The 26,896-nt window shown below is 40.6% G+C and overlaps 1 protein-coding gene across 9 annotated transcripts in view; it reads right to left on the minus strand.

Annotated features, from left to right (window-relative positions):
- eif4g1 (eukaryotic translation initiation factor 4 gamma 1) overlaps positions 1-26,896 on the minus strand; it is a 112,363-nt gene that overhangs the window by 32,611 nt on the left and 52,856 nt on the right. For all 9 annotated transcript variants that reach the window (XM_033032187.1, XM_033032188.1, XM_033032189.1 and 6 more), the window contains 6 exons: positions 24,976-25,057; positions 23,368-24,210; positions 15,799-15,890; positions 14,243-14,435; positions 6,264-6,397; positions 2,107-2,223 (listed from right to left, as the gene is read on the minus strand). In XM_033032187.1, the coding sequence (XP_032888078.1) occupies positions 2,107-2,223; positions 6,264-6,397; positions 14,243-14,435; positions 15,799-15,890; positions 23,368-24,210; positions 24,976-25,057 (1,461 nt within the window). The remainder of the gene's footprint in view (positions 1-2,106; positions 2,224-6,263; positions 6,398-14,242; positions 14,436-15,798; positions 15,891-23,367; positions 24,211-24,975; positions 25,058-26,896) is intronic.

Consider the following 26,896-nt stretch of genomic DNA (forward strand, 5'->3'; position numbering starts at 1 on the left):
GGCGAAGATTTAATAGGAACTCAAGACGTCACTTTTTTTTTTTTAACCACAAAAAGGTGGGTATCTGGAACCAGCTGTAGTTGATCACAGGTACTATCGCAATGTTTAAGAAACTTTCTGACCAGTTTACGATTGGTTTAGAGGGATATGGGCCAAAAGGCCTGCCTGTTGCCATGCTGCATGACTCTATACCTAAAAGCTCTCATGATCTGATAATCTCCTTCTAGGCTTAATGGATGACTACAACAGATGATCTTCCAAAATTCCTGAGAGTCTAGGCAGCCCAAGTAGATGTGCAGGTGTCAAATTTAACCACTCATGAGGGGAGAGAAAATTGTAGCAGTTGGGCTCATTTTAATTGGCAAGAAAACAGAAAGTCATTCTAAAAACATGCAATATTGCAATTAAAATAACAAGATTGACAAGAGTCAAGATGTGTAGCAAAATTTTAGCATGCTGATTTGCAAAACAAAGCAAAGAATGGGATGTTATCAAACAACTTGCAGTAAAGGCCTACTTGTAACACTGTCTTGCAGCAAACCCACAAGACTTTGCCAAGAGCATTCCAGGTATAATATATTAGTTTTTAGTTTTAGATAAGGCATGGAAAAAGGCCCTTCAGTCCCCAGAGTCCGCCCCGACCAAGGATCACTTGCTCGATCCTTCCTACACACTAGGGACAACTTAAAGAAGCCAATTAATCTACAAACCTGCACATCTTCGGAATGAGAGGGTAAACCGGAACCCCAGAGAAAACCCACAGGGAGAACGTATGAACTCCATAGGAAACAGCACCCATTGTCAGGATCAAACCCAGCCTCTGGTGCTGCAAGGCAGCAACTTCACCGCTGCACCTCCCTACGCAATTCACATCTTTATATTTATGCACTAACTTTTCGATTACCTCAATGTAGCAAAATTAAAGATGCCAAAACTGATTGACAGTAAACACGTGTCACTTCATCTATCTAGTAAGCGACATAAAATATTTGGACAAGATTTCAACAATTTAGAACTTTGATGAGAAGAGGGAGATATTTCTATCCTCAAGGAGATTGTCTATCCCTTGTAATACTCTGCACCAGAGGCTAGGAATAGTGAGTTGTTGTATATTTAATTTTAAAAGATCAAAGTGGTATATGGGAATCACCCAGGAAACTGAAAATACAGATTTACCAATGGGGAAGAATTGAGGATTGATCTATGTCAATTTCTTATCCTCTTGAGTATTTTACTCTTTATATTAATTTATCATTTTAACTCAAAAGTAGCAAGACAATATTTCTCATTGGAAAGTAAACACTGCATCAGCTCTGGCACTAAAAGGTGGACCACATTGCTTCAAACCAGTAACCACAAGTACTTTAAAGTGGAGTAACTAAGCAACATCTCAGGAGAACATGTTTTGACTTGGGACCCTTCTTCAGACTGATGGTAGTGCAGGAAGGAGAGAAAGAAAACTGGAAGAGAGGAGGAGCAGGACAAAGCATGGCAGATAACAGATACATACAGGTGATGGGGATTTTGATAGGCATTGAAACAGGTGCAAAAGGATTGATGAGTTGTGAATTGTGAAGCCAGGGGAAGGAATGCAAGGGGAGAGGAGAAATAAGTGCGAGTTCAGGTTGGCATAGGGGAGGGGCGTGAAGGTCCTTCCTTTCATTCTCCCCTCCCCCTACATTCCTTCTTCTGGCTTCACAATTCGCAACTCTTTAATCTTTTTGAGTCACACCTTGTTTCGTCATCTCTGGCCTTTGTCGATCCATTGCCGCATTTTATTACATGCCACATTTTGGCCTAGACCTCCTCTCTTCCAGCTTTCTTCTCTCCCACCCCTACAATCAGTCAGAAGGATCTGCATCCAAAATGTCACCTATCCATGTTCACCTGCAGTGCTGCCCGAGTTACTCCTGCCCTTTGTATCTTACTTTAAGGTATTTGTCATCCTGAAGTGTTCAGTGATACAAAGAATTTGGTAGCCTGCAAAATTTTAATTATACCAGGCAGAAGGCTATGAAATTTGCCACCTGTGCTCAAAAGCTCATGTGCAAGATGCCACCACCTTAAAATATTAACTTTGACTATAAATTCAAAAGTTCAACTTACAGGCACTCTTCCAATCTGCTGTCGCCCTATTTGTGCGAAGGACGGAGTGAAGTCTGGTCCACAGTTCATACCAGTCAGCCTGCTTGGATCAAGAGGACGAAGAGGAGTCTTGTTTGCCTGTATAGTAAAAAAAAAAAAATCAAACGCCTTAATATTGGCCTTGCATATTGGCCCACCCTTCATCTTTCTTAAATCAGGCAAATACAATGACTGGAGATTGGAGCAGTTACATTTTCAAGTGTTATCACGCTTTTATATTTTTAAAAAGCAGGATAAACATGATACTGTATTTTGAATCAACCAAAAGGTAAGTCCTCAGTTTATTTGGATGTGGAGGTTGATAGAAAAACAGAGGAATTATATGACTCACCACAGGCAGAGTATTCCTCTTTCTTTGAGAGAAGCTCAACCTCCACATACAAAGTTCCTTTCCTGTCTACTGCTCATTCTCCTTCTGACCTGGAGTAGTTTAGAACTATATTATTGATCTGTTTAAACGTAGATTCTGTTAATACCTTTTCTTGTTAAAATGTAGTAGCACCCTCAGTTCATTAATCTTAAAAAAAGAGGAACAGAGCTAAAAATATATATAATTAACATTAATGTAACAAAAAGAGTAAGATCAAATAATTTGTTTTATATAGAAGCCAAATGTAAGAAAGTATGTTCCTGGACTCGCTACCTAATAGGGTAATTAAAATATTCAAGCCTTTTAATATTGAAGGAAAGCGGATCATTAAACAATAGGATCAATCAATTTGGGTCAAAAGGGGGATATAATCTTGGAAGCACACAGGACAATGATACTGCTTGATATCAGGCTCTTTGTTCAAGAAAACTGCAAAGTTGAAGCAAGAATATTGAACAGAGAAAGTCAATTGCCATAATGCTACAATTCAGAGGAATCCAACATCTGTAGCTCAGGGCAAACAAATATGTACCATTGCAGCTAAACAACGTGGACCACATCTAACTCCAGTTACTTTAAAAATAATTACAATTTGAAAGTCGAGTAGATTTGTAGACCCAATTTCCAGACAGGATCCAGTTTGAAACAGTCACTGTTGTTGGGAGCCAGGGTGCGGGCTTAACATCTTCAATGACCTGGCTTCAATCCTCAAAGGAAACCCAAATGATGCCATGACAGAATAGATGCAGTTACCACACATTTTTTCTTCCAGGTTTGCAAGGACAATTGAGGATGAGCGATGGCAAAGACTGCATCGAGTGAGCGAGTAAACAACAGCATGTGGTGATATTCAGATAGAAAGCAGGCAATACGCACATGACAATAATAGAGAAGCTTGCATCACAGAAAGGTGTTGATGTTCTATGACATATATAAACAGATGTAGTGGGGTGGGAGGCGCGTGATGAAATTGTAGTTACTACTTAATACCACAAAGTTCACATGGATAACAGCAGCAGACCTGCTATAGTGAAATAAGAAACATTTCAAATGAAAAAGTAATAGGGTAGAACCAACAGAGTTCAACTCGGATGGTTTAGGTAAATTATGTAATTATATCCGAGATAAAACAAGACCAGATATTCACACTCAGGGTGAGTGTGGGGTGGAGAAGAAATAAAAATATTATGGTGTCCAACAGTCTGGAGGCACAAGAATGTGCATATGCTGGAATCTGTACCAAAATACAAAGTGCTGGAGGGGTTAGGCAGCATTGTGGGGGGGAATGACTGAATGTTTCAGGTCAGGAATCTTCTTCAGACTGAAATCTACCTGGAAATAGGGTTTGGTACCAAATATTAAAATCAAAAAAAGGGAAGCTGTACCAAACTTTTACAAAATGCTTTGTCACAATTCTACTGTTTATAACTCCTGGCACATTTAACTTTGTCAAGGCCTTGGAGAAAGTAAAGTAGTGGTTCCTTAGGAAAACAGTGGAGATTACTTACGCTGAGAACTGGGAAAAAATCTGGATCCTACATAAAAACTAAGGTATTGAAAATGGCAGATGAGAGGAAGTTGACAGGTGGACTAATAATGAATTTCAATAATGGTGAAGAAAATCAGTTCATGTAATGGCCATAATGATCTACGTAAATGAATGGTAGCTACGGATGAAAAGATAAAGTGCTGTAAATACACAAGCCAGGCAGCATCCGCAAAGAGAGTGATCTAATGTTTCAGGTCAAGGAGACACAGGAGATTGCTACTAGAAATCTCCAATAGTCAGGAGCAAAAATCAAATTGCTGAGGAACTCAGCTGGTCAGGTAGCGCCTGTGGAGTATCTTGATCCAAAAAGTCAATTGTCCATTTTGCTCCAGTTATGCTGCCTGGCCCATTGGGTTCCTCCAGTAGATTTAAATCTTTCAGGTGAATGTCTTTAATCAGAAAATGGAAAATGTTTAGGCAAGAGTTAACATTGTGGAAAGGCTGTTTTTTAAAAAAAAATGTTTTTTACAAGATGGAGTGTTAAAAAACAAACAAAAGTAATGGTGGCGCCAGTGAAGAAAACTGGAAATAAATTACCGAAGGTTACAATATCTGCGGTAGGTGTAATGTGAATGAAATCTGAAAACATCACAAAGGGAAAATAAACAATGAAAACGAATACAAGGCTGGAAAAGCTGCTTATCTGGTTATTGTAATCAAGATCAAGTGTGGAAAGCTGCCATATGCCGAGTCATAGTCAGTAATCCCTGTGAAACATGATGCACTAATGGGCCTGTCCCACTTAGGCGACTCTTTAGGTGACTGCCAGGGACTAGTTCTAATGAAATTCATCTACACCTGGCGACAACCTACGAGAACCTATGACAACACCTACGACAGCAAAAATTGTAACCACTGTCGCTGAAAACATTCAACATGTTGAAAATTTTGCGGCAGGCGCCCATAAAATTGCCTAAGTGGGACAGGCCCATTAGGCTTTCACAGGAACAATGCTGATTTAATTGCATTGAGACTTCTGATACATTACTCCTTATGTATTTGAAAAGTAATGTGACAGATTTGGGGAAAGACTGGGGTACCGTTCTAAGTGGAGTGGGTCATTCAAACAACATGCTGTATAGCTAGATCCAATGATCAGGATCTCACACTGGCACACTACTCATCATACCATTTAAATATGTAGCTTCTGGAAACACATCATACTCTCAGAGTAATGACATCAATTAAGTCTCCTTCTGCATTCTCTCTACAAGAGGGGGAAAGTTTTAGCCAGGAAAAGTCTCCCATCCAGGAGCTTTAATATTGCACATCTATGTTTAGAAATGTGGGAATAAATTACAAGTCAACAGATATAATGGGAAATTCTCACAATGTGAGAAACTGTAAAGAATTATTCCAGATTGTTAGATTGGCAAAAAACATGGTGATTAAAGTACCATGAACACCACATCAAAACCTATTACCACACAACTGCAGAAAACAAGTTTTACTCGACAGTTCTGGTCACCTCCACTGCTGTGAATCACATTGAAGTCCACTGCAAGTCCAGACCACAACTATCTCTCCTAACATGAAAGTTGTAGTATTCCTTTCAGGTCTGCTGATCACCACTCCGTTTTCATTTTTGGTTTGAACGGATATATCTAAGAATCCATAATTGTTTTCACATCAAGAGATAATTTAGAGATTTTTGAACCAAATGAAGAAATCTGATATTTCTATAAATGTTACCTGGTGACAGTACTGGCATGTATTGTGATGCAGAGTTTGAAACCAGGTTGAGTTTAAAATACCATTTAAATAAGGAAATTTACAGATGACCACACCCAGTTAACAAAACATCTCAAACTGCCAAAATATACAAACATAATTTCAAAATGGACAGAGAAAGCAACAGTAATGTAAAAAACTGCAGCTTTAAAACAGGGTTTAATAAGATGGTTACATTCCCAATCATAAAAACTATCGTAACATCCGTACCCATCACCCACATGTAAATGGGAAATAAAATGTCTAAATCAAAAATTCCCCACTCATCAATTAACCTATAGTTTTACTCTTAGCAAATACCAGCTGCAGCAATATGGGCCTCAATAGCATTAAAGAGCATCAGTCGGAGCAACATAAATTTACATCAATCAAAAGCAACAGACTATTTTGAAAAACATTACTTTTAGTTTGCTATGTCAAGATACTTAATGCTGAAACAACCAATTGATCAAGGAGTGCGCCACTTACCTTATCCAATACAACATCACTAATTGCTGGTAGACCTTCAGGTTTCTGCATACTAGCATTGATGAATTGGAACCCCAGGAGAAATTCACGGTCATATTTCTTCTTATCTTCAAGATTAAGTGGCTTCCAATTTTCTAATGGGGTGAATTAGAATAGTTAAGTCAAATCGTGATATTTCAACTGTATAAAACACTGCAACCATCTTACATTCTTCCCTCCCCCCACTTTGTTCTCAAAAATCTTGTGGCAGCTTGGTCTTTGGTCGTTCTTAAAATGAACTTGCCTGGTTTAAGGCCTTCAGCTCTACCTCCACGAGACAAAGCAGCAAAAGCACCAAAAACATTTACAAACTTTGCTGGATTGAATAACCTCAGGAACCAAGAACAAACTCAGCTGCAACGGTCACATTTCCATCATGTCAAAGCTAAAGTCGTTAAACGACCTGTCTTCTAATGAAACACTGGGCACAGGACAAAAATTTACAAACTGGGAACTGCTGTCCCAAGTAGAACCTTGTAACAGTATTATATATTATATAGGATTTTATAATTAGTATATTGTTGATATAATACTTTAAATAAACCAACTCACAATAAGGCATTGCTTTAGCATGCTAAAAACGGGCAACATTAAAAATAAAGATGGATTGATATTTTAACATTAAGAAATTGCGCTTGGATTCTCAACAGTTGACAAGATAACCCAGTGCAATGAGCACCAATTGAAATCTAGTACCACTGATGTGCATATTACCTATACAAATCCATTTATGTGGAAAATTATACTGGAATTAATCCTAACCTCAAAGGTCGCTGTCCGAATTAAAGCTTCCTAAAGTAGAACCATCAACTAATCACATGCCAAGACATAGCATTATAAGGAAATTCCCCACTACAATTTGACATCCAAATAATGCATTTGTCTTTTACACAAATTGAAGTTTCTTGAAAAAAAACAAAAAAAACTGCAAATACTGGAAATCTAAAAATCTGTTTTGAAAACAGATCAAAGCAAAGGGAAAAGGAGTGGACCTTGAGATTAAAAACCCTTTGACCAAACTGGGAGAGAGAAAAGGACAGGTTGGGAGAGTGCGCTGGAGTTTAAAAAGATGAGAGGGGACCTCATTGAAACTTACCGAAAAGTATAGAGTGAATGTGGAGAGGATGTTTCCACTAGTTGGAGAGTCCAGGACCAGAGGCTATAGCCTCAGAATAAAAGGATGTACCTTTAGAAAGGAGATGGAGGAATTTCTTTAGTCATAGGGTAGTGAATTTGTGGAATTCATTGCCACAGACAGCTGCGGAGGCCAAGTCAATGGATATTTTTAAGGCAGAGATTAACAGATTGATTAGACACAGTGTCAGATGTTGGAATCCTGCACAAAAAGGGTGTCTAACTTGTATGTTAGAGCCTTTACATATTCATTTGAATAGTTGATGTGGAAAAAACAAAGGAATATGTAAAGGCTCGAAAATATGTCAGAGCTGTAGAAGATGCCCACATCAGGGTTGCTAACCTTAGTTTCAAAACACAGGGATGCAGCAAAATTTAATTGTTATCCATCCCTAAAAGTGGCAGATGAGATCCTACTCCCAAATCAAGATTCTTTTGAATAGACACAAATATTCCAACACCCTAGATGGTGTTTATAAATAACTGATCTAGTCATAATGCAGCATTATTTTGTGGGAGCAGGCTGAATGCATATTTGACCGTGACATTCCCTAAAACACAATGGTAACATTTTGGAAGTACTCATTGGTAATAAAAGAGTTTGACAAGGCTTAACATGGCACTTTGTCAACACACACATTTTTCCCCACTGCAGCAAAGAATGATCCTTCCATTTCACCAGTTCTAGAACCAATTTTTTTGTCCTAAAACAGTACTGGTGTTGGATGATCCTTTCATCAATCTTCTGCCTTCCATCTGGCCACAAACTGCCCATCTTGCACTTTCCTCGCCCGCTATCTCTTCATCGTGATGCTTTCAACTTCTTCTAGTCTGATAATGACCATCTACTTGTTACATTAATTATTTTGGTCTCCACAGGTGCTACCTGGCTCAAGTCAAGTCTATTTTGTTATATGAACAACTATGACAATGTACAGGTCCAGTGAAAATCTGTCTTGTAGAGGTTCACTGGTACATTGACTTGAGCAACACACAAAATCAGAAAGGATACATAAATCTCAAATCCTGCAAGACTGAAAAGACTACAAACATCAAGACATCAATGCAAAAATCTATAATTAGACCATGTACCAACAGTATAGTGTCAAATATGGTTCATACCAAAAGACAAACTATAGTGAGAGGCAAGCTTGAGCCTGATTTACAGCTATGATGTGTGAATCCAGTCATACTACAGAGCTGCCAAGTTTTTTCAGAGCATGTCAGTATTCTAGTGCCTGAAATCAGTATTTTGCTGAGGAAATCAGTATTTTTACGCGGTGCCATTTTGCTGAAAAAAATGTTTTTTATGTGCGGTCATACCCATGTAAGAGTACAAGAATGCATAACTTTGCTACCAATTGACGTCTTCTACGCACCTTACTTGACATTGCATTCATTGCCATCTCTTTGTATACTGCTGTTTGAACGGCTACTTCCTGCTTTTAGCACCAGATGATGATGTAGAAGCCATTATGCATTTTTACTCCTATTCTAACCTTGTCGCTATTTGTTGTTGGGGTTTTTTTGCGGGCACACGTTAACACAAAGAACAAGGCAAATCAGATCTATGTAACTACACCGTATCTGCCTGCTTCTGTTACTCACTTGTTATGTAATGCAGCTTTCATTGCCCCCAACATGTTTCGTTATCTATGTTTTTTCAACCTGCTCTCATATGTCTCAGTCTCTGCTCTCTCCCTCCCTCGCTCTCTCTTCCTCCTTCCTCTTTCACTCACTCCCTCCATCCCTATCTCCATCCTTATCGCCATCCCTCTCTCCCTCCCACCCTCCCTCTTCCTTCCACTCCCTCCCTCTCTCCACCCCTCCCTCTCACCCCCTTGAGCCCACCCACTGTTCTGTAAAATCAAGGCCAATCCCAATGTAACTGCAATCCCACTGTTAACCTTTCACCACTAGGCTTATCCAGAATTCTACCACTGCCTGAAAAATAATCAATGGCTCAACTTCCACTGAGAAAGAGAATACCAAAGACTCATTGTTATACGAGAATTTTCCCGAACAGTCTGTGACCCATAGTGCTGGGACCATAGCGCTATGTGTAAAGCCCATAGCGCTCCAGCCGGTAGCGCTACATTTAAAACCCACAGCGCTGCAGCTGACCCGTTCCCACCCGTTAAACTGACAGCGCTGTGTTTAAACCTGGAGCTGGACAGGCAGCGACTCTGGAGAGAAGGAATGGGTGACGTTTCTGGTCGAGTCCCTGCTTCAGACTGAACTGAAGTCTCGTCGGTGAGAGTACTTGTGATTGTCTGAAGAAGGGTCTTGACCCGAAAAGTCACCCATTCCTTCTCTCCAGAGTCGCTGCCTTTCCGGCTGAGTTACTCCAGCTTTTTTGTGTCTATCTTCAATTTCAGAGTTAAATATCTATGGTCGGATTTTTTTTTAATCCGTATTTAACAATGCAAAATCGTACATCAGTATTCTTATCGCATTTCCGTACAAAATACAGAAAATCGGTAGTACTTGGCAGCTCTGATACTACCTGACACTTGGTCAAAGTAGTACAAGAAACAGGACATGCCACAAAACTGTTTCACACCTTTCCTGGCAAACATTTTGGTGATCAATTGAATGCAAAAGAGGCACAAATGCTGGTATGGGAGGCTGGGACCACAAAAATTGTGAATATTGCTCAGTGAAAACGAACACCAGGGATCCTACACTTGGAACAGCTATAAATTCAAGGACTTAAGGTCCAAAATCCAATTTTCAAGGACAAAATCCAGCAAACATTGATGGTTTATCAGAGACTTGTATATAAATTGTTTGGTATTGGATGATTTGATTCTGTACCGAATAAAGGCAAAGAAGAAGGTTGGTTGGTCACCATCTCTGATTTGATTGAAAATCATGTTTTGCACACCTGTTACAAATGAACACAGCAGAAAAATCAACTTTCAACTCAAAGTTCCTTCGAAGTTATGAACCATTGATTTCGCTCAAATTATTGCCAAATAAACATTGGAATTCGGAGTTGAGACCTTGTTTTCTGTTGTGCTACTTGTGTACTCTGATGTACAGACACTGATAGGGAAATCTGAGGTGATTAGTCCAGGTTGCACAGAATGACACTAAACTACATATTACACACAAGATGGTTAACTTATCTATATTCGTACTTCAATAGATCACTGATGGTCCATTTTCTCATCTCTTAGTTGTTCAATCTGAAACCATGATAATGGAAAACTTTGTTTTTCAACCAGTCCCTGTAAACCTGTACTGTCCCTGTCTGCTTCAAAGTCTCCATTATTGTCCCTGTACCCAAAAAGGCAAGGATTACTGGTCTTAATGACTACAGGTCTGTCGCACTGACATCTGTAGTCATGAAGACCCTTGAAAGACGTGTGCTGGCCCAGCTGAAAAATATCACTAACTGCTGGACCCTCTGCAGTTTGCATTAGATAAGTGGATGGCGCAGTCAACCTCGGCCTGCACTTCATCCTCCAGGGGAGTTACACAAGGATTTTGTTTGTTGCTTTTAGCTCTGCATTCAACAGCATTGTGCCAGAGCTACTACATCAAACTCTTGAAGTTGACTGTGCCTGAACCCCTGTCAGTGGATCACCAACTTCCTGACAAGACAGGAAGCAGCATGTGGGGCTGGGAAATCACATCTCGAACCCGCAGACCCTCAGCATAGGAGCACCGCAAGGTTGCCCCTCTCCTCTACTCTCTCTACACTAACGACTGCACCTCCACTGGCTCCTCTGTCAAGCTTCTCAAGTTTGCGGATGACACAACCCTGATTGGACTGATCCAGGAAGGGGAGGAAAATGCCTACAGACAGGAAGTGTCACAGCTGGCGTCCTGGTGCCTTCGTAACAACCTGGAGCTCAATGCTCTTAAGACAGTGGAATTTATTGTAGAATTTAGGAGAGCTCCCCCTCCCCCCACCCCGTCACCATCAACAACACCACAGTCACATTTGTGGAGTCGAAGCTCCTTGGAACCATCATCTCCAAGGGCCTTAAGTGGGGGGGCTACCATCGACTCCAGTCAAAAAGGCACAACAGAGGATGTACTTCCTGCGGCAGCAGAGGAAGCACAATCTGCCACAGGCAATGATGGTCCAATTCTACACAGCCATCGTAGAGTCTGTCCTCACCTTCTCCATCATGGTCTGGTTTGGCTCAGCCACCAAGCACGACATCCGGACGCTGCAGCGAATCGTTCGATCCGCTGAGAAGGATGTTGGCTGCAACCTTCCCTCCATTGATGAACTGTACACTGCAAGGGCCAGGAAGCGAGCGGGCAAGATCATCTCTGACCCCTCTCACCCTGGCCACAAACTCTTTGAATCACTTCCCTCTGGAAGGCGACTCCAGACAGTCAAAGCTGCCACAGCCAGACACAAAAACAGCTTTTTTTCCACGAGCAGTTGCTCTACTCAACAACCAAGTCTGTAGCCTCCTTTTGCTCTGTTTTTTTTTCCCCATTCACATGCTTAAACTATAATGTTTTATTATTAATATTTAATGTTAAGTGTCATTCTTAATTGTTTACTGTATGTTGTGTTGTTATTTCGAGCGGAGCACCAAGGCAAATTCCTTGTTTGTGTACATACTTGGCCAATAAACTTATTTCATTTTTCAAGCTCTTCTTATTTATAAGTTTTTTATTTCAGTGAGTTGTCTTCTATGTTTTGTTGCACTGTTTTCAGCTCAACACTCTTTTCACTGGCATTCTGCGCATGTTGTTGGACTTGGTGATCATGGTGACGCTAGCCACGTGGTCCTACCTAGCTACACACACTTGTCCCAGAAAACATCGCTGGACCACGGCTCCGCCTGCCCGACCACCATGCGGCCAAGATGGCCACCCCCACGAGAAGCAGCAACAACATCCGCCTCTCTGACCGTCACCGCCTTCCTGGCCAAACCCAGGCCCGGACTACTGAAACTGTTGCGGCTGCCGACTCTCACCACCTCCCTGGGCGGGGCCACTGCTGCAGCCAACCTTCACTGTCTCCCCGGTCACCGATGTTGCTGCCGCCAGCCCGTATCTCTACTCCAGACCCCCACGGGACTCCACCAACGACTCCGCCGACCATCGCCTCTCTACCGGCGGGGCAAGAGCCGTCACCTCACCACAGTTCCAAGCACCAGGCCCACAACCACCACGAAGACAGCACGTGGCCTGACTCTGCTGGGTCCTAGTGCTCCTCACCTCCTACAGGGAACATTGTTAGCAAGCATATCCAACAATGTTTCCCGACTTTTAATAAAAATACACATTATAAACTTGATGAAAAAAACGCCACATTACTCTGCATGAATTAATATATACTGTTAATATATAAAATATAATATATATCTTATAAACCGTGAATTCAAGGACCTATGATAAATCCAAGGACTTACGGCCTTGAAAAAATTGTTTCAAATTCCAGTACAGTCAAGGACCATACGAGTTCTGAGACACTTTAATTCTCTATGGGCTCTGAAGATCAGAAGAGCAAGCAGTCAAAAAAAGATGGAACTTGAGCCCAATAGGAATATATTATTGTAATAGGGATATATTATAAAGATTCCAGTTCAATGACCATGATTACCAATTTCCTATTCTGACTTGGCTTTGGGGTATGGTGGTAAAGAAATAAAAACAACATTTATTTCAAATCTATGACGATGCTTGAGAAGGACTTGGGCCTTCATGGAAAGTTGTCACCCAGTGAGGGAATATTTCAAATATAGAGGTTACTTATCAGTGAGGATTCTTGGAAACAATGTAACAGCCAAGCTAACTGGACATACTGTGATGGTAAAAAGTGACAAATCAAAATGGTGAAGACAAAAAGCTACACAAATTTAGAAACTAAAATTTAATAATAAATTGCTCTGGTGATATAAGTCTAGATGTAAACATACCATTAAAATAATTAAATACTGCTTGTGTAGGAAGCAGTAAAATAGTAGGAAAGAACTGCAGGTGCTGGTTTAAATCGAAGGTAGACACAAAATGCTGGAGTAACTCAGTGAGACAGGCAGCATCTCTGGAGAGAAGGAATGGGCGACGTTTCCGGTCGAGATTCATTGTGTATATTCAGTCTGAAGAAAGGTCTCGACCCGAAACGTCACCCATTCCTTCTCTCCAGAGATGCTGCCTGTCCCGCTGAGTTACTCCAGCATTTTGTGTCTAAGCAGTAAAGTAGAATAGAGTACATCAGATTCCACAACAGCCATCAATCCCATGAAATTAACGTCATGGCTGCTTTCATATTTTTCCTCCACTGCACATCCCAAACCCAAATGAAAAGAATATATTTCCTGTCTGAATGTGGAAATAAATTAAACTGATCACGCAATGTGGGCTCAGAAAATTTAGTATAAAGTTTTTCAGTGGAGACTAACACACAGCATCTTAAGTACTTGCAATATTTTTATCTGATATTCAGCTAAAATATTTAGATTTTTATCAGTATATCCCACCTTATGAATCAAAAAGCTTAAAAATGAAGTTATTAGATGAGCATAAGTCTATTACAGGCAGCAAAGTATGGCGACTTTCATTTGTATACTAAAACACAATATTCCAATCAAATTATGGTACATGCAAAATAGATTGAAAAGTACAATAATTGGTGGATAATCAATTAGTACAAATTTAATTAAGAAAAAAAATAATACATTGTGCCCCTATTACCATTTAAGGGTTCCATTTAACAATGTTTTATTTCATTGAACAATTGGCAATCGTTAAGATAAAGTTTCCATTCAGCAAGATTGAGTTGCAGCCCAAAAGCAAGCTTTGCATTTTAGTATTGATTGCTGAGAGCTCACCTTCTTTATATTGATATTTTTGATCCGACAACTTAATTCCATCCGGCTTGATGTTTTCTACGTCTTGTTTATCTTCCTTCTCCTCCCAGGTTTCCTCAGGTTCGTCACGTGTCGGACGAATTGTTTCAGTCACTTCAACACCTACAGCTGTAGGCTGGGCAACAGATTCAGCTGCAGGTTCTTTTACTTGAGACTGCAGAAATAAACCCCAAAGTTATTTTTCAGATGACAGCTGACATAATTTGAGGCATGTATCCAAAACACTAGGTTGGATTTCATAATGGGAAATCAGCTTAAACCTGCACCACCATTCTACAAGATTGTGGCAGATATTCTACCTCAGGTACATTTTTCATGCCTTACTTAGTTTCGTTTATTGTCACGTGTACAGTAAAAAGTTTTTTTTGTGTGCTATCCAGTCAACAGAAATTAGTGGGAAGGAAAGTTCGAGAAGGGATAAGAGAGTAAGGTCAGGGCTAATTGCGAGAGGTGAGGTGAATACCGACGTCAACGTGTTGTATATGAATGCGCGAAGTATAAGGAATAAAGTGGATGAGCTTGAGGCTCAGTTAGAAACTGGCAAGTATGATGTTGTGGGAATTACAGAGACAAGGCTGCAAGAGAGCCAGGGCTGGGAACTGAATATTCAAGGGTATACCTCCAATTGAAAGACAGACAGGTGGGCAGAGGGGGTGGGGTAGTTCTGTTGGTGAGGAATGAAATTCAGTCCCTTGCAAGGGGTGACATTGAAACAGGAAATGTGGAGTCAGTATGGATAGAACTGAGGAATTGTAAGGGTAAAAAGACCCTAATGGGACTTATCTACAGGCCCCCAAACAGTAGCCTGGACATAAGGTGCAAGTTGAATCAAGAGTTAAAATTGGCATGTAGTAAAAGTAATGCTATGGTTGTTATGGGAGATTTCAACATGCAGGTAGACTGGGAAAATCAGGTTGGTACTGGACCCCAAGAAAGGGAGTTTGTGGAGTGCCTCCGCGATGGATTCTTAGAGCAGCGTTATGTAAGTGTTATAGTGTAAGGATTTAGTGTTATGTAATGAACCAAATTTGATAAAAGGAACTCCAGGTTAAGGAGCCATTAGGACATAGTGACCATAATATGGTCAAGTTTAAACTACAATTGGAGAGAGAGAAGGGTAAATCAGAGGTGTCAGTGTGACAGTTGAATAAAGGAGACTACGGAGCCACGAGGGAGGAGCTGGCCAAAGTTGACTGGAAAGAGAGAGTGGCCAGGTTGCGACTCATCCTTGATTGTGCTGCTGGCCTTGCCGAGGCAGCGTGAGGTATAAATTGAGTCAATACAAGGGAGGTTGGTTTGTGCGATGGTCTGGGCTGCGTCTACAATTTGCAGCAATTTCTTGCGGTCTTGGATAGAGCTGTTCCCACCCTAATACAGCAGTCTGAACCTGCACATTTAGTGCCATTTACATACGTACAAGCTAGCACCCAAAGGTCTTGCCAAAAGCCATGTTTTGCAATCATCTGCTGTAAATGGAATTTATCTTGTTTTGCTTTATATGTTCCTCTTTGAAATACCTCTTTGAAAGCATCGAGAAGATCTCCAACTGCTTCTTTTTTGTTTAAATCCTTCATTTTCCTCTTCTTCTTTGGCACAGATACAGCTGCAGCTGAAAAAAAGAGACGACAGTGAACTTGCATGCAGAAACTATTCAAGTCAAGAATAGGAATCAAAAATGAATTAGCACAGGTGAAGCCCGTTGAGGATCAGAACGACTATTTTACATACAGGTCCACTACTGATTTTCCAGCAACTGATGCTCCTTTAATCCGGACAAAAACACAAGTGCACACATGAAATCCTCCCATAAGTCCCCCCGAAATGTGACGCATGGGTCGGGTAAGGTGGCCGGTCTTGACCTCAATGGGACCTCTGCGCTAATTAGTGGGTGGAATTTGCTCCTAGCATCCAGGGCTCTGGAACTCTAGCCAATCCGGAGCAGGCAGATCCACTCACATAGCCGATCTCCGCAGCCAATCAGCAGGTAGAATTAGCCCCCTGCGGCCGGGGCACTGGAACTGCAGTCCAGCTGAAGCCGGCAGATAAGTTCCCATAGCCAACTTCCGAGGCCAACTTTGTGGGCCGGTATTTTGGTCCCTTGTAGGCCATGACCTCTGTTGGTCAGGCAAAATGGATAATGCAGAAAGGCTCTGGAACCAAGGGTGCTGGAAAATCGGTGGTGCGCCTAGATTACAATAAAACGAGTTAACTCTATGTTAGAACAATTAAACTGATTCATGAACAATTAGGTAAAAAAACTAAACAAAAACAAGACAAAAACAAGACAAGGCCACTTGGTCTTTCACCACCATTCAAGGTGATAACCAATTTACCCCTCTCTCAACTGCACTGCTGTCCATTCACGGAGCCACCAATTCCACAATCCATCAATAATATAAATATTGGCTGTTTAGCTGGTCTGCATGACCCTCCTGCGTAGAGATTTCCAGAAACTCACCATCCTCTCAAAGAACAACTTCATACTTACTTAGGTTTTAAATGACTGCCCCCTTATCTTATTACCGTGTCCTCATCTGACTTTCCAGCTGGCAGAAACATCAAAACATTTATCCTGTCATACCTTCCAAGATCCTGTATGTTCTATAAGAGATCATCACTCATTCTAAACTCCAGAAAAGAAAAAGGTCTAACTTTTTAGTTACTCACAATAGGACAATCCGATTATCATATGTATAGGTCTAGTGGACTGATTCGCTAATATCTGCTGGACTCGCTAGTATCTTACTAAAACTCTCATCTTGACCACTTTCTGTCTGCGTTGTATTTAAATTTGCGCAAAAACGATCCCACGTAGCACTACGATTTTTCGCCACCTTACTCGCCAATTCTCCTCTGCTGCAAGTCAAATAAGTTTTGTTCCAATCGGTGAAATAGTTCAAAAGTTATGAAGGTTTTGAAGGTTCCCCCACACACCACCCCCCCTCCCCCCTACACACACCCCCTCCCCCCCCCCCCCCCCCCCCCACACACACCCCCTCCCCACCCCCTACACACCTCCTCCCTCCTCCCACCACACCCCTCCCTCACACCCCCTCCCCAGAGTGGTGGAACATTGCTTTGGGGGAACAGGTTGCGTTGGAGGAACTGGTGAGTGGTGGAATATTGCGTTGGGGAATGGTTTACATTGGGGGGGACCAGGCCTCCTGTGTGACTGGGACCCAATGGGTCCCACTTAGTCTACTATATTCCTATAAAACTATAATACAGGAAACCCCTATTTTTTTGCTTTTCAAAGAAAGTTAACCCTTATAGAACTCACAAATCACTTTCACAAATATTTGAAATATTTGCTCACAGAATGTGTGAAAAAAATAAGGTGAATGCAAAAGTAATCTTTTTTTGACGATAAACACAAAATGCTGGATTGCTCAAATGCTCAGCGGTTCTGGACAAAATAGGTGATGTTTTGTTTCGGGCCCTTCTTCAGACCAGCATCTGCAGTTCCTTCCTACACACACGCTTAGTTACTCCAGCTTTGTGTCTATATTTTCTCGATGCATGCACAATGAAGAAGCGTGGCATTATGAAATATTACAATTCAGACTGCTTTATAGCATTACATGCCTCTCCTAAATGTATCAAGTCAACACTCAGCCTCCAATGCACTGAAAGTCAAAAGTTTGTCCAATCTCGCCTTATAGCCAACATTCTGGCAAAACTCTTCTGCATCCTCTCCAGTCAACAAATGCACACAAACACAACGACAAATGCACACAATACTTCAAAATATGGTCAAACTAACGTTTTATACAGCTGCGACATGACCGACTTACGCTCAATACGCCGATCAATGAAGGCAAGCATTCCACCATACACCTTCTTTAACATCCTGAGCACTTGTGTTGCTATTTTTGGGGAGCTGTGAACTTGCACCCCAAGATTCCCTTGAATATCAATGCTCAAGGGTCCTGCCATTACTGTATAGCTTCCTTTTACACCTATCTCCCAAAGTGCAATGCTTTACTTGTCCGCCTGCCATTTCTCCACCCACATTTCCAATTGGTTGAAATCCTGCTGTATCCTTTGACAACTTCCCACATTATACACACAGTTCCAATGTTTGTGTCGTCTGCAAAGATACTAATTGGCCCATCTACCTTTACTTTCAAGTCATTTATGCATAATCAGAGGTCACAGCGATATTCCTCAGAGCATTGGTCAGACAGCTTATAACAAATTAATACTTCCATCACTATTTCACAGAAAAGCCAACTTTACATCAAATGTTCCAAGTCATGTGATAGGAGTAGAATTAAGCCATTCGGCCCATCAAGCCCACTCCACCTGATCTATCTCTCCATCCTAACCCCATTATCCTGCCTTCGGTCTCCATAACTACTGACATCTGTACTAATCAAAAATCAATCTATCTCGGCTTTAAAAATATCCACTGACTTGACCTCCATAGCCTAATGTGGCAAAGAATTTCACAGATTCAACACCCTCTGACAAAAGAAATTTCTCCTCGTCTCCTTCCTAAAAGAACGTCCTTTAATTCTGAGGCTATGACCTCTAGTCCTACTCTCCCACTAGTGGAAACATCCTCTCCATATATACTCCATCCAAGCCTTTCACTATTCTGTATGTTTCAATGAGGTGCCCCCTCATTCTTCTAAACTCCAGCGAATACAGGCCCTGTGCCAACAAATGTTCATCATAGGTTAACCTACTCATTCCTGGGATCATTCTTGTAAACTTCCTCTGGACCCTCTCCAGAGTCAGCACATCCTTATCCATGAATCCCATGCCTAACCCTTAAAAGCTTTACTGAAGGCCATGTGCACAACATCCACAGCCCTATCTTTGTCACGTCATCAAAAAACAAGCTTGTAAGACATGACTTCCCCCACACAAAGCAATGCTGACCATCCCAAAGAAGTCTACGCTTTTCCCGATATAAGTAGGTCCCAACCCTGAGAATCTCCTCCACGTGAATTTTGAAAAACTTCAAACAGAAGAACTATTTCAACACTCACTTTTTTAATAACAAACCCCAAATGAACTCCTTTGGATTCTTTGACTTTCTGCTTATAGTCCATTAGTTTCTCTAATACTTTGGTCTCTGTGAGCATCTCAGTTACAAGTTTTTCCCTCCTTTTTAAACCATCTGATGTGCTGTCTGCGATGTTTGCAATGACTTCTATTGTGACGACTGATGCAAAATATTCTGTTTCCTGCTATTAATTCCAGTCTCACTCCACTGGTGTTCTATATTTACCTGGGCTAACTTCTTCCTTCTTATATACACACAGCTCTTTCTCTTTCTATTTCTCTTTCTCTTTCTATATTCTATTGGACGGGAAAGGAATGAAGGGTTATGGTCGGAGTGCAGGTAGATGGGACTAGGTGAGAGTAAGTGTTCGGCACGGACTAGAAGGGCCGAGATGGCCTGTTTCCGTGCTGTAATTGTTATATGGTTATTTGCTTTGATATTACACATTAGTTTAGTCAAAACTTTCTGCCTTCTTATTACCAATCTTCCACAATCGTTACTGAAATATCCCAGCACTCGAATCTACCTTTAAATTTCACCACTTTGCATGCTTTAGCTTTTGACATTTTCCTTTACCTCCTTTATCAACAAAGATGGTTTATATTTCTGATTGTGAAAAATATCTACTAGGCATTATGAAACAGCTTAATTATCTGCCACAATAGAGTAAGTTTCAAAAACGGCAAAAGGCAAACTGAATAAGTAAACAATGATTTGCATGGCTAAGAGTAGAGGGAGAGTTTGAATTCTTATCAATGGGTTAAATGGCCACATCCTGTGCTGAAACATCTGAGCCTCAGCAACTCATTATCACTAGAGTGCACTGCTACCGATACGCATCCCTACCATATTACTGGGAATGGGAAGATTAGCAATACAATCTCACTTGAAAGCCATAACCACTCTCTCCATCCAACACTCATTCCTCCAAGTGGCACCCCACACACCTTCTTTCAAAACTCTATGCAAACTCATCTGTTGATCGACTTGGCATATTGATGTCTTCTGGCGTAAAATAGAAGTCTTTCAAATAACAGCAATTCCAGCTTTTTAAAATTTCTAACATATGCTTCTTTTACGTTTTTTACCATAATTTCATTAACGCCTCTTCAGGCACAATCGACAATAGGTGCAGGAGTCGGCCATTCGGCCCTTCGGGCCAGCACCGCCACTCAATGTGATCATGGTTGATCATCCACAATCAGTACCCCGTTCCTGCCTTCTCCCCATACCCCCTGACTCCGCAATCTTTAAGAGCCCTATCAAGCTCTCTCTTGAAAGTATCCAGAGAACCGGCCTCCACAGACCTCTGAGGCACAGACTCACAACTCTCCGTGTTTCCTCATCTCCATTCTAAATGCCTTACCCCTTATTCTTAAACTGTGGCCCCTGGTTCTGGACTCCCCCAACATCGGGAACATGTTTCGTGTCTCTAACATGTCAAAACCCTTAATAATCTTATACGTTTCAATTAGATCCCCTCTCATCCTTCTAAATTCCAGAGTATACAAGCCCAGCCGCTCCATTCTCTCAGCATATGACAGAATAGCAATAGCAAGAACATCCTTCCTCAAATTAGGGGACCAAAACCGCACACAATACTCCAAGGTCTGGTCTCACTGGGGTTCCTGTATAACTGCAGAAGGACCTCTTTGCTCCTATACTCAACTCCTCTTGTTATGAAGGCCAACATGCCATTCGCTTTCTTCACTGCCAGCTGTACCTGCATGCTTACTTTCATTGACAGATGAACAAGGACCCCCAGATCCCGTTGTACTTCCCGCTTTTCTCAACTTGACACCATTTAGATAATAATCTGCCTTCCTGTTTTTGCTACCAAAGTGGATAACCTCACATTTATCCACATTAAACTGCATCTGCCATGCATCTGCCCTCTCACCCAACCTGTCCAAATCACTCTCCATTCTCATAGCATTCTCCTCACAGTTCACACTGCCACCCATCTTTGTGTCATCCGCAAATTTGCTAATGTTGCTTTGAATCCCTTCATCTAAATCATTGATGTATATTGTAAATAACTGCGGTCCCAGCACCGAGCCTTGCGGTACACCCCAATAGCCCACTAGTCACTGCCTGCCATTCTGATAGGGACCCTTTAATCCCTAATCTGTTTCCTGACTGCCAACCAATTTTCTATCCATGTCAGCACTCTACCCCCAATACCATGCGCCCTAATTTTGTCCACTAATCTCCTATGCTCTGAAAGTCCAGGTACACTTCATCCACTGGCTCTCCCTTGTCCATTTTCCTAGTTACATCCTCAAAAAATTCCAGAAGATTAATCGCATGATTTCCCCTTTTGTTTTTTACCTTGTGTTATTTACAATCCTTCATTGAGCCAGCTCCATCAACACTTTTATTCTATCTCCTTTCACTAAGACTTTTCATTTAGTTTTCAATCTTCCCCCTCCCCAATTAAAATTTGTTTTAATCTTTGATTTTTCAATTTTAAATGAAAAATCATTAATGTTTCATTTTTCTCCAGATACTTGATTTGCTCAGTATTTCTTACACTTTCTATTACCTAAACCATCACTAGCCCTTCAGCAGTTCTTACGGAGTCTTGAACCCCAAAAAAATTGTCTTTCTGCAATTGCAATTTGAAAAACTGTTCTTTTAGCAATCATTATGGAATCCAACACAAAAGCAGCACAAAGGCCAATCTTGGTGCAACGAGACAATGAACGAAACAATGTCATATTCCAGATGTTTTAAGTACACATCATACAAGCATCAATGTATATATATTAAATTATGAACCAGATACTACTAACTGAAAATCATGCTTAAACTTATTTCTCTTATGCCTAGTAATAAAAAGCTGCTGGGTTTATACTAAAGATAGACACAAAATGCTGGAGTAACTCAGTGCATCAGGTAGCAAATCTGTGATGTTTATAGTCGCGACTTTTCTTTAGACTGAAGTAGGATCCCAACCCAAAACATTACTTATCCATGTTGTCTAAAGATGCTGCCTGACCCAGAGTTCCTCCAGCCATTTTGTGTCTATCTTTTACACTTGTAAAGTTTTAGGGAAAATAAACTAATACTTATGTCCAGGTATGAAGGACTCATGGATAACATCATTTCTGTCAAAGCGCCTGCACAATCATAGAACTTATTGTTTTAAACTATGTCATATTAACGAGAAAGTAATGTGTTTAAAGTAGTTAAATAACAAAGAGTAAGTAGGCATGGGGCAGGTCTAAGGTCTCGAAGCACAGGAGGATGAGGGGTGATCTTATAGAAATCATGAGAGGAATAGATCAGGTAAACACAGAGTCTCTTGCCCAGAGTAGAGGAATCAAAAATCAGAGGACACAGGTTTAAAGCGCGGGAGGAACAGTGCCTGAGGGGTGACTGTTTTTAAACACAGTGTGGTGGACATATGGAACGAACTGCCGGAGCTGGCAGTTGAGGCAGGTACTATTGCAATATTCAAGAAACATTTAGACAGCTACATGGATAGGACAGGTTTAGGCAAAACCTAGGCAGATGGGATTAGTGTAGATGGGACACGTTGGTTGGTGTGGGCAAGTTGGGCCAATTGGCCTGTTTCCACACTATGACTCTATACCATCTCAATTTGCACCAAAATCACTTTGGACTGCAAGTGAGATTTAATTGACATTAATATATATATTTAACAATGGACACAAAAAGCAGAATAACTCATCAGGGCAGGCAGCATCTCTGGAGAAAAGGAATGGGTGACATTTCGGGTCGAAACCCTTCTTCAGAGTCACCCATTCCTTCTCTCCAGAAATACTGCCTGGCCTGCTGAGTTACTCCAGCTTTGTGTGTCTATCTTTAGTTTAAACCAGCATCTGCAGTTCCTTCTTACACATACTTAACAATGGACTTTGTTTGCAATGCTACACAATCCAGCATTTCTTTTTTTAAATAAACAAATGGGCTGTACAATTCTCCCTAATTAGTTACAAATTAAACTGCTACTCTTACTTTTGAATGCTAGTACAATCAAATGGGTTATAATGTTAAATCGCCACGTGACCTCTAACTCAACTCTCTCAATATCTATTACAAGTACCTTGCGTAGAATTGTCGTTAGTCTGGGATAAAGTAGCTGCTGATGGCAAGGCATCCTGCATTTGGACTTCAGCAATATCCTCCTCTTCCTCCTCCTCCTTTTCCTTTTCCTTTTCCTTTTCCTTCTCCTTCTCTTCAGAAGGTGCTAATACTTCTGCATTCTCTTCACATGTCGGTGCCTCAGGCTCAGAAATAGGACTGATGTGAGATTCCTGTTGAACTTCTGAAACTTCAGAATCCTGCTTTGTTGAAAGCTCCAGTCCATTTGTCATTTTCGGTTCTTCAGGTTGTACAATGGGCGAATCCATTACAGGTTCAAGTGGAGGTTCTAGAGGTTCTAATGAAGGCTCAGACACTTGACTAGGCTCAACTTCCTCTGCTGGTGTAAAACCATTACTTTCCACTGTCAAGTCTTTTGAGCTACATTCTTCTGGAATCACCTCTTTCGGTAGTTCTTTTACCTCTGTTTCACTTTCTTGCATTTCTTGAACTGCATGTGTCAAAGAAATAGGTTCTGCCAAAGGATTTATTTCATCATCAACAACATCATCATCAACATCAACATCATCGCCATCATCATCATCACCACCACCACCACCAACGCCATCATCATTACCACCATCACCATCAGGTGGCACAGAATCTGTCACAGTCACATCAAAAGAGACTGTAATGTCTGTGGTGTCCTCTGGCTCTGTGACGGTATTTTCTTGTACTTCTTTGGACTCTGGTGGTTTAGTGTCATTTTCAGATTTGTTTTCTACAATATCAGGCGAAATAGGTCTGTCAAGTTGGTTTGGCTCTTCTACTGGTTTCGATATCACTGCAGGGGACTTTGGTTTGTCTACAAAAATCAAAAAAGATTTAATACAAGAAATATCGCATACAATTCAAAAAAATTGGTGCTCAGTTTTACGGAGTGACACCAACATAGCTGTCTAGACAGATAATTGTCTAGACAGGGTCAGACTACAGATCATAAGTTGTCTAGAGGCAGCTTGAGTCCAACTAAATGACATGAGGACATGACAACTTGCAGATTTTCTTCAAATATGTTTTAAAAGCTTAAGCAACCAACATGTGCCTCTGAAAAGGACATTAATAATAATAATGTTGCTTTAATCAAGACTGGGTTCCAGCAGATGAGCCCTTTACCAGATTTACCAGTGGCTTCGCACTTCAAAAGGTTAAGCAAGCACATAAAAAGGTGACAAGTCACGCAAGGGAATAACCTACAATTGCATTGACAAAGCATAGGAAGTGTCACCAGCTCTGTAGTAGCTAATTCAACTGAAGAAAATGGCATTAGGAAAAATACTAAACAAATAAATTAAGGTCTATTCAAAGCCAACTTTGGATGTTTAAGATACCAGGATATTATAAATTACTTACTTACAGTTTGTTGGAAAGTAGAATGCCAGATCACTTCTACAAATTTGAATATAAAATCCCCAATTACAAAAATGTGCCCAGAAGCAAATTTCAACTAAAATATGCAATTTAGTTAACTGCCGTCCATACTGGGGAAAAAAGTGCCACTTTTGTTGTGCAAGAACAAATTGTTGCCCGATTCCAATGTTGAACTGAGCAGCTGAGCATTTCATCTTACCTGGCCGAATGACAACGGGAACAGGATGAGGACTTTCCCCATTTGCTTGTACAGCACCACTTCCTTCTAAACCTCCTGCAGACTGTGGAATGAGAAAGGACAGAATGATAGGTTTGTAACTAATATTTTTTAATGTATACATTTGCTCCAAATAATGTGATGCCTATTTAAAATTGTTATTAAAGTTATGGCGTTTAAGCTATTTGAAATATAAGTAAAAACAACAGCATGAACAGACAGAAAGTGCCAAATAGTTAGAAACCAAGCATCAGCAATAGTATTTGATTTTAAGTTGAGAGAATGTGGGGTTAAGCGTGAATGGCTGTTCGATGCTTAGCACATGTTCAATTGAGCCAGTCTCCATGTTGCATCTCTGCCTCTATGCACACTTCATATTCACTGTAGAGCTAATATTACTCAGCTAATGTTACTTACTAAGTTTTCAATTGTTGAAAAAATATTCGCAGTCCCTACTTTTCATACAATCACAGAAAACCTATGACACGGGTGGAGATTATTTAGCTTTCAGATGGGCGAGTGTCAGATCCTTTTTTACCCTCTGGGTTATAAATATATCCTGATTTCCTCCACACACTATTTAAATTGATATTCATTCATACATGATCCCTCGGAGGGAAATAGCTTCCTTATTCACTATACATAACTTAGTAACTTCTCACTTCCCTGTTCATAGTCATCTCTCACCTCCCTGTTCTAAAACAATCACCTCAGACCACTCAACCCTTCTTCCAAGCTAATATTTTCCTTTCCCCGAACAGAGTCCATGCCCCTCTCCAACGCGATCCTATCTTATTTGTAATGTGGTGATGAGAACACTACACAAGCTGTAGCTAACTATTATTGTAGCATAACCTTCACTGCCTTTGTAAACCCAGCCTCAGCTCCAATTAAAGTATATTATACAATTTTTAACCCTCATCGGCCTCCTGACTCAAGGATCCATTTACTCTTCCCAAATATAACCCAAAATCCCATCTCAGGCAACTTCTTTATCCAAGGTCCATTTGTTCCTCCACAGCTCGTGCCATCCCCAAATGTTATAGCCGATTCACTTGCCTGACTGAACCTTGGGACGTGCATCACACCACTCTTTTGAATTCAACTCCAATTGCCAACTTTGCTGCCTTACCAACTAGGCCACCTTTGGTGCTCTGGTCTTGACTAGCTACTTCAAGTACACAGCAAAAATACAATCGGATAGAGCTGGAATCTTAATTAGCTAAAGATTAGAACAAAGGCAGGTTGTTTAACAACTTTTTGCGTTCAATTTTGTCGGTTTTATTCAGTATCTGAATAATATATTACCTTATTCCCAAACACCGAGATTATGGAGCTCAATCACAGTCATTTAAATAATATTAAACTAATTTTGTATGTGAATAAAACTAATTTACCCACCCACCCCATCTACACTCAATACTGCTTTGCACATGGTTACAGACATACTTTCATTCATTGCATATGTTAACATCATCTTGATCATTACACCCTATCATTTTTTGCTGCCAATTATATTAATAGTTATGGTGAATTGCTAAAATAAATTTGACCTTCCTATCCACTCTAGATTCTTTCAATTGTATACAATTATGTCTCATCCGCATCCTCTTTTCCAAATCAAATAGCCAGGGCAGCAGATCAATTACATTAGCTTTAACTGCATTGTTAAAAAATACCAGTTTATTCACTTTCTAAATTCATTGTTCCAGCATGTAAAATGCTGAAATATTTAAATCTTTAAGCATTTTATTAGTTTTAATTATATTTAAATTAAATTAATGAAACAGTGAGATCTTAGACAGATTTGAAAGCTAGTTGCTACAGTCTTTTTCCTCTCCTGTTGACAGGGCATATCCTTGTTACATAACATAAAAAATTACGGTTAATCAATCTGTCATTA

Source organism: Amblyraja radiata, chromosome 13, assembly GCF_010909765.2.
Source record: "Amblyraja radiata isolate CabotCenter1 chromosome 13, sAmbRad1.1.pri, whole genome shotgun sequence".
NCBI classification, from domain to species: domain Eukaryota; kingdom Metazoa; phylum Chordata; class Chondrichthyes; order Rajiformes; family Rajidae; genus Amblyraja; species Amblyraja radiata.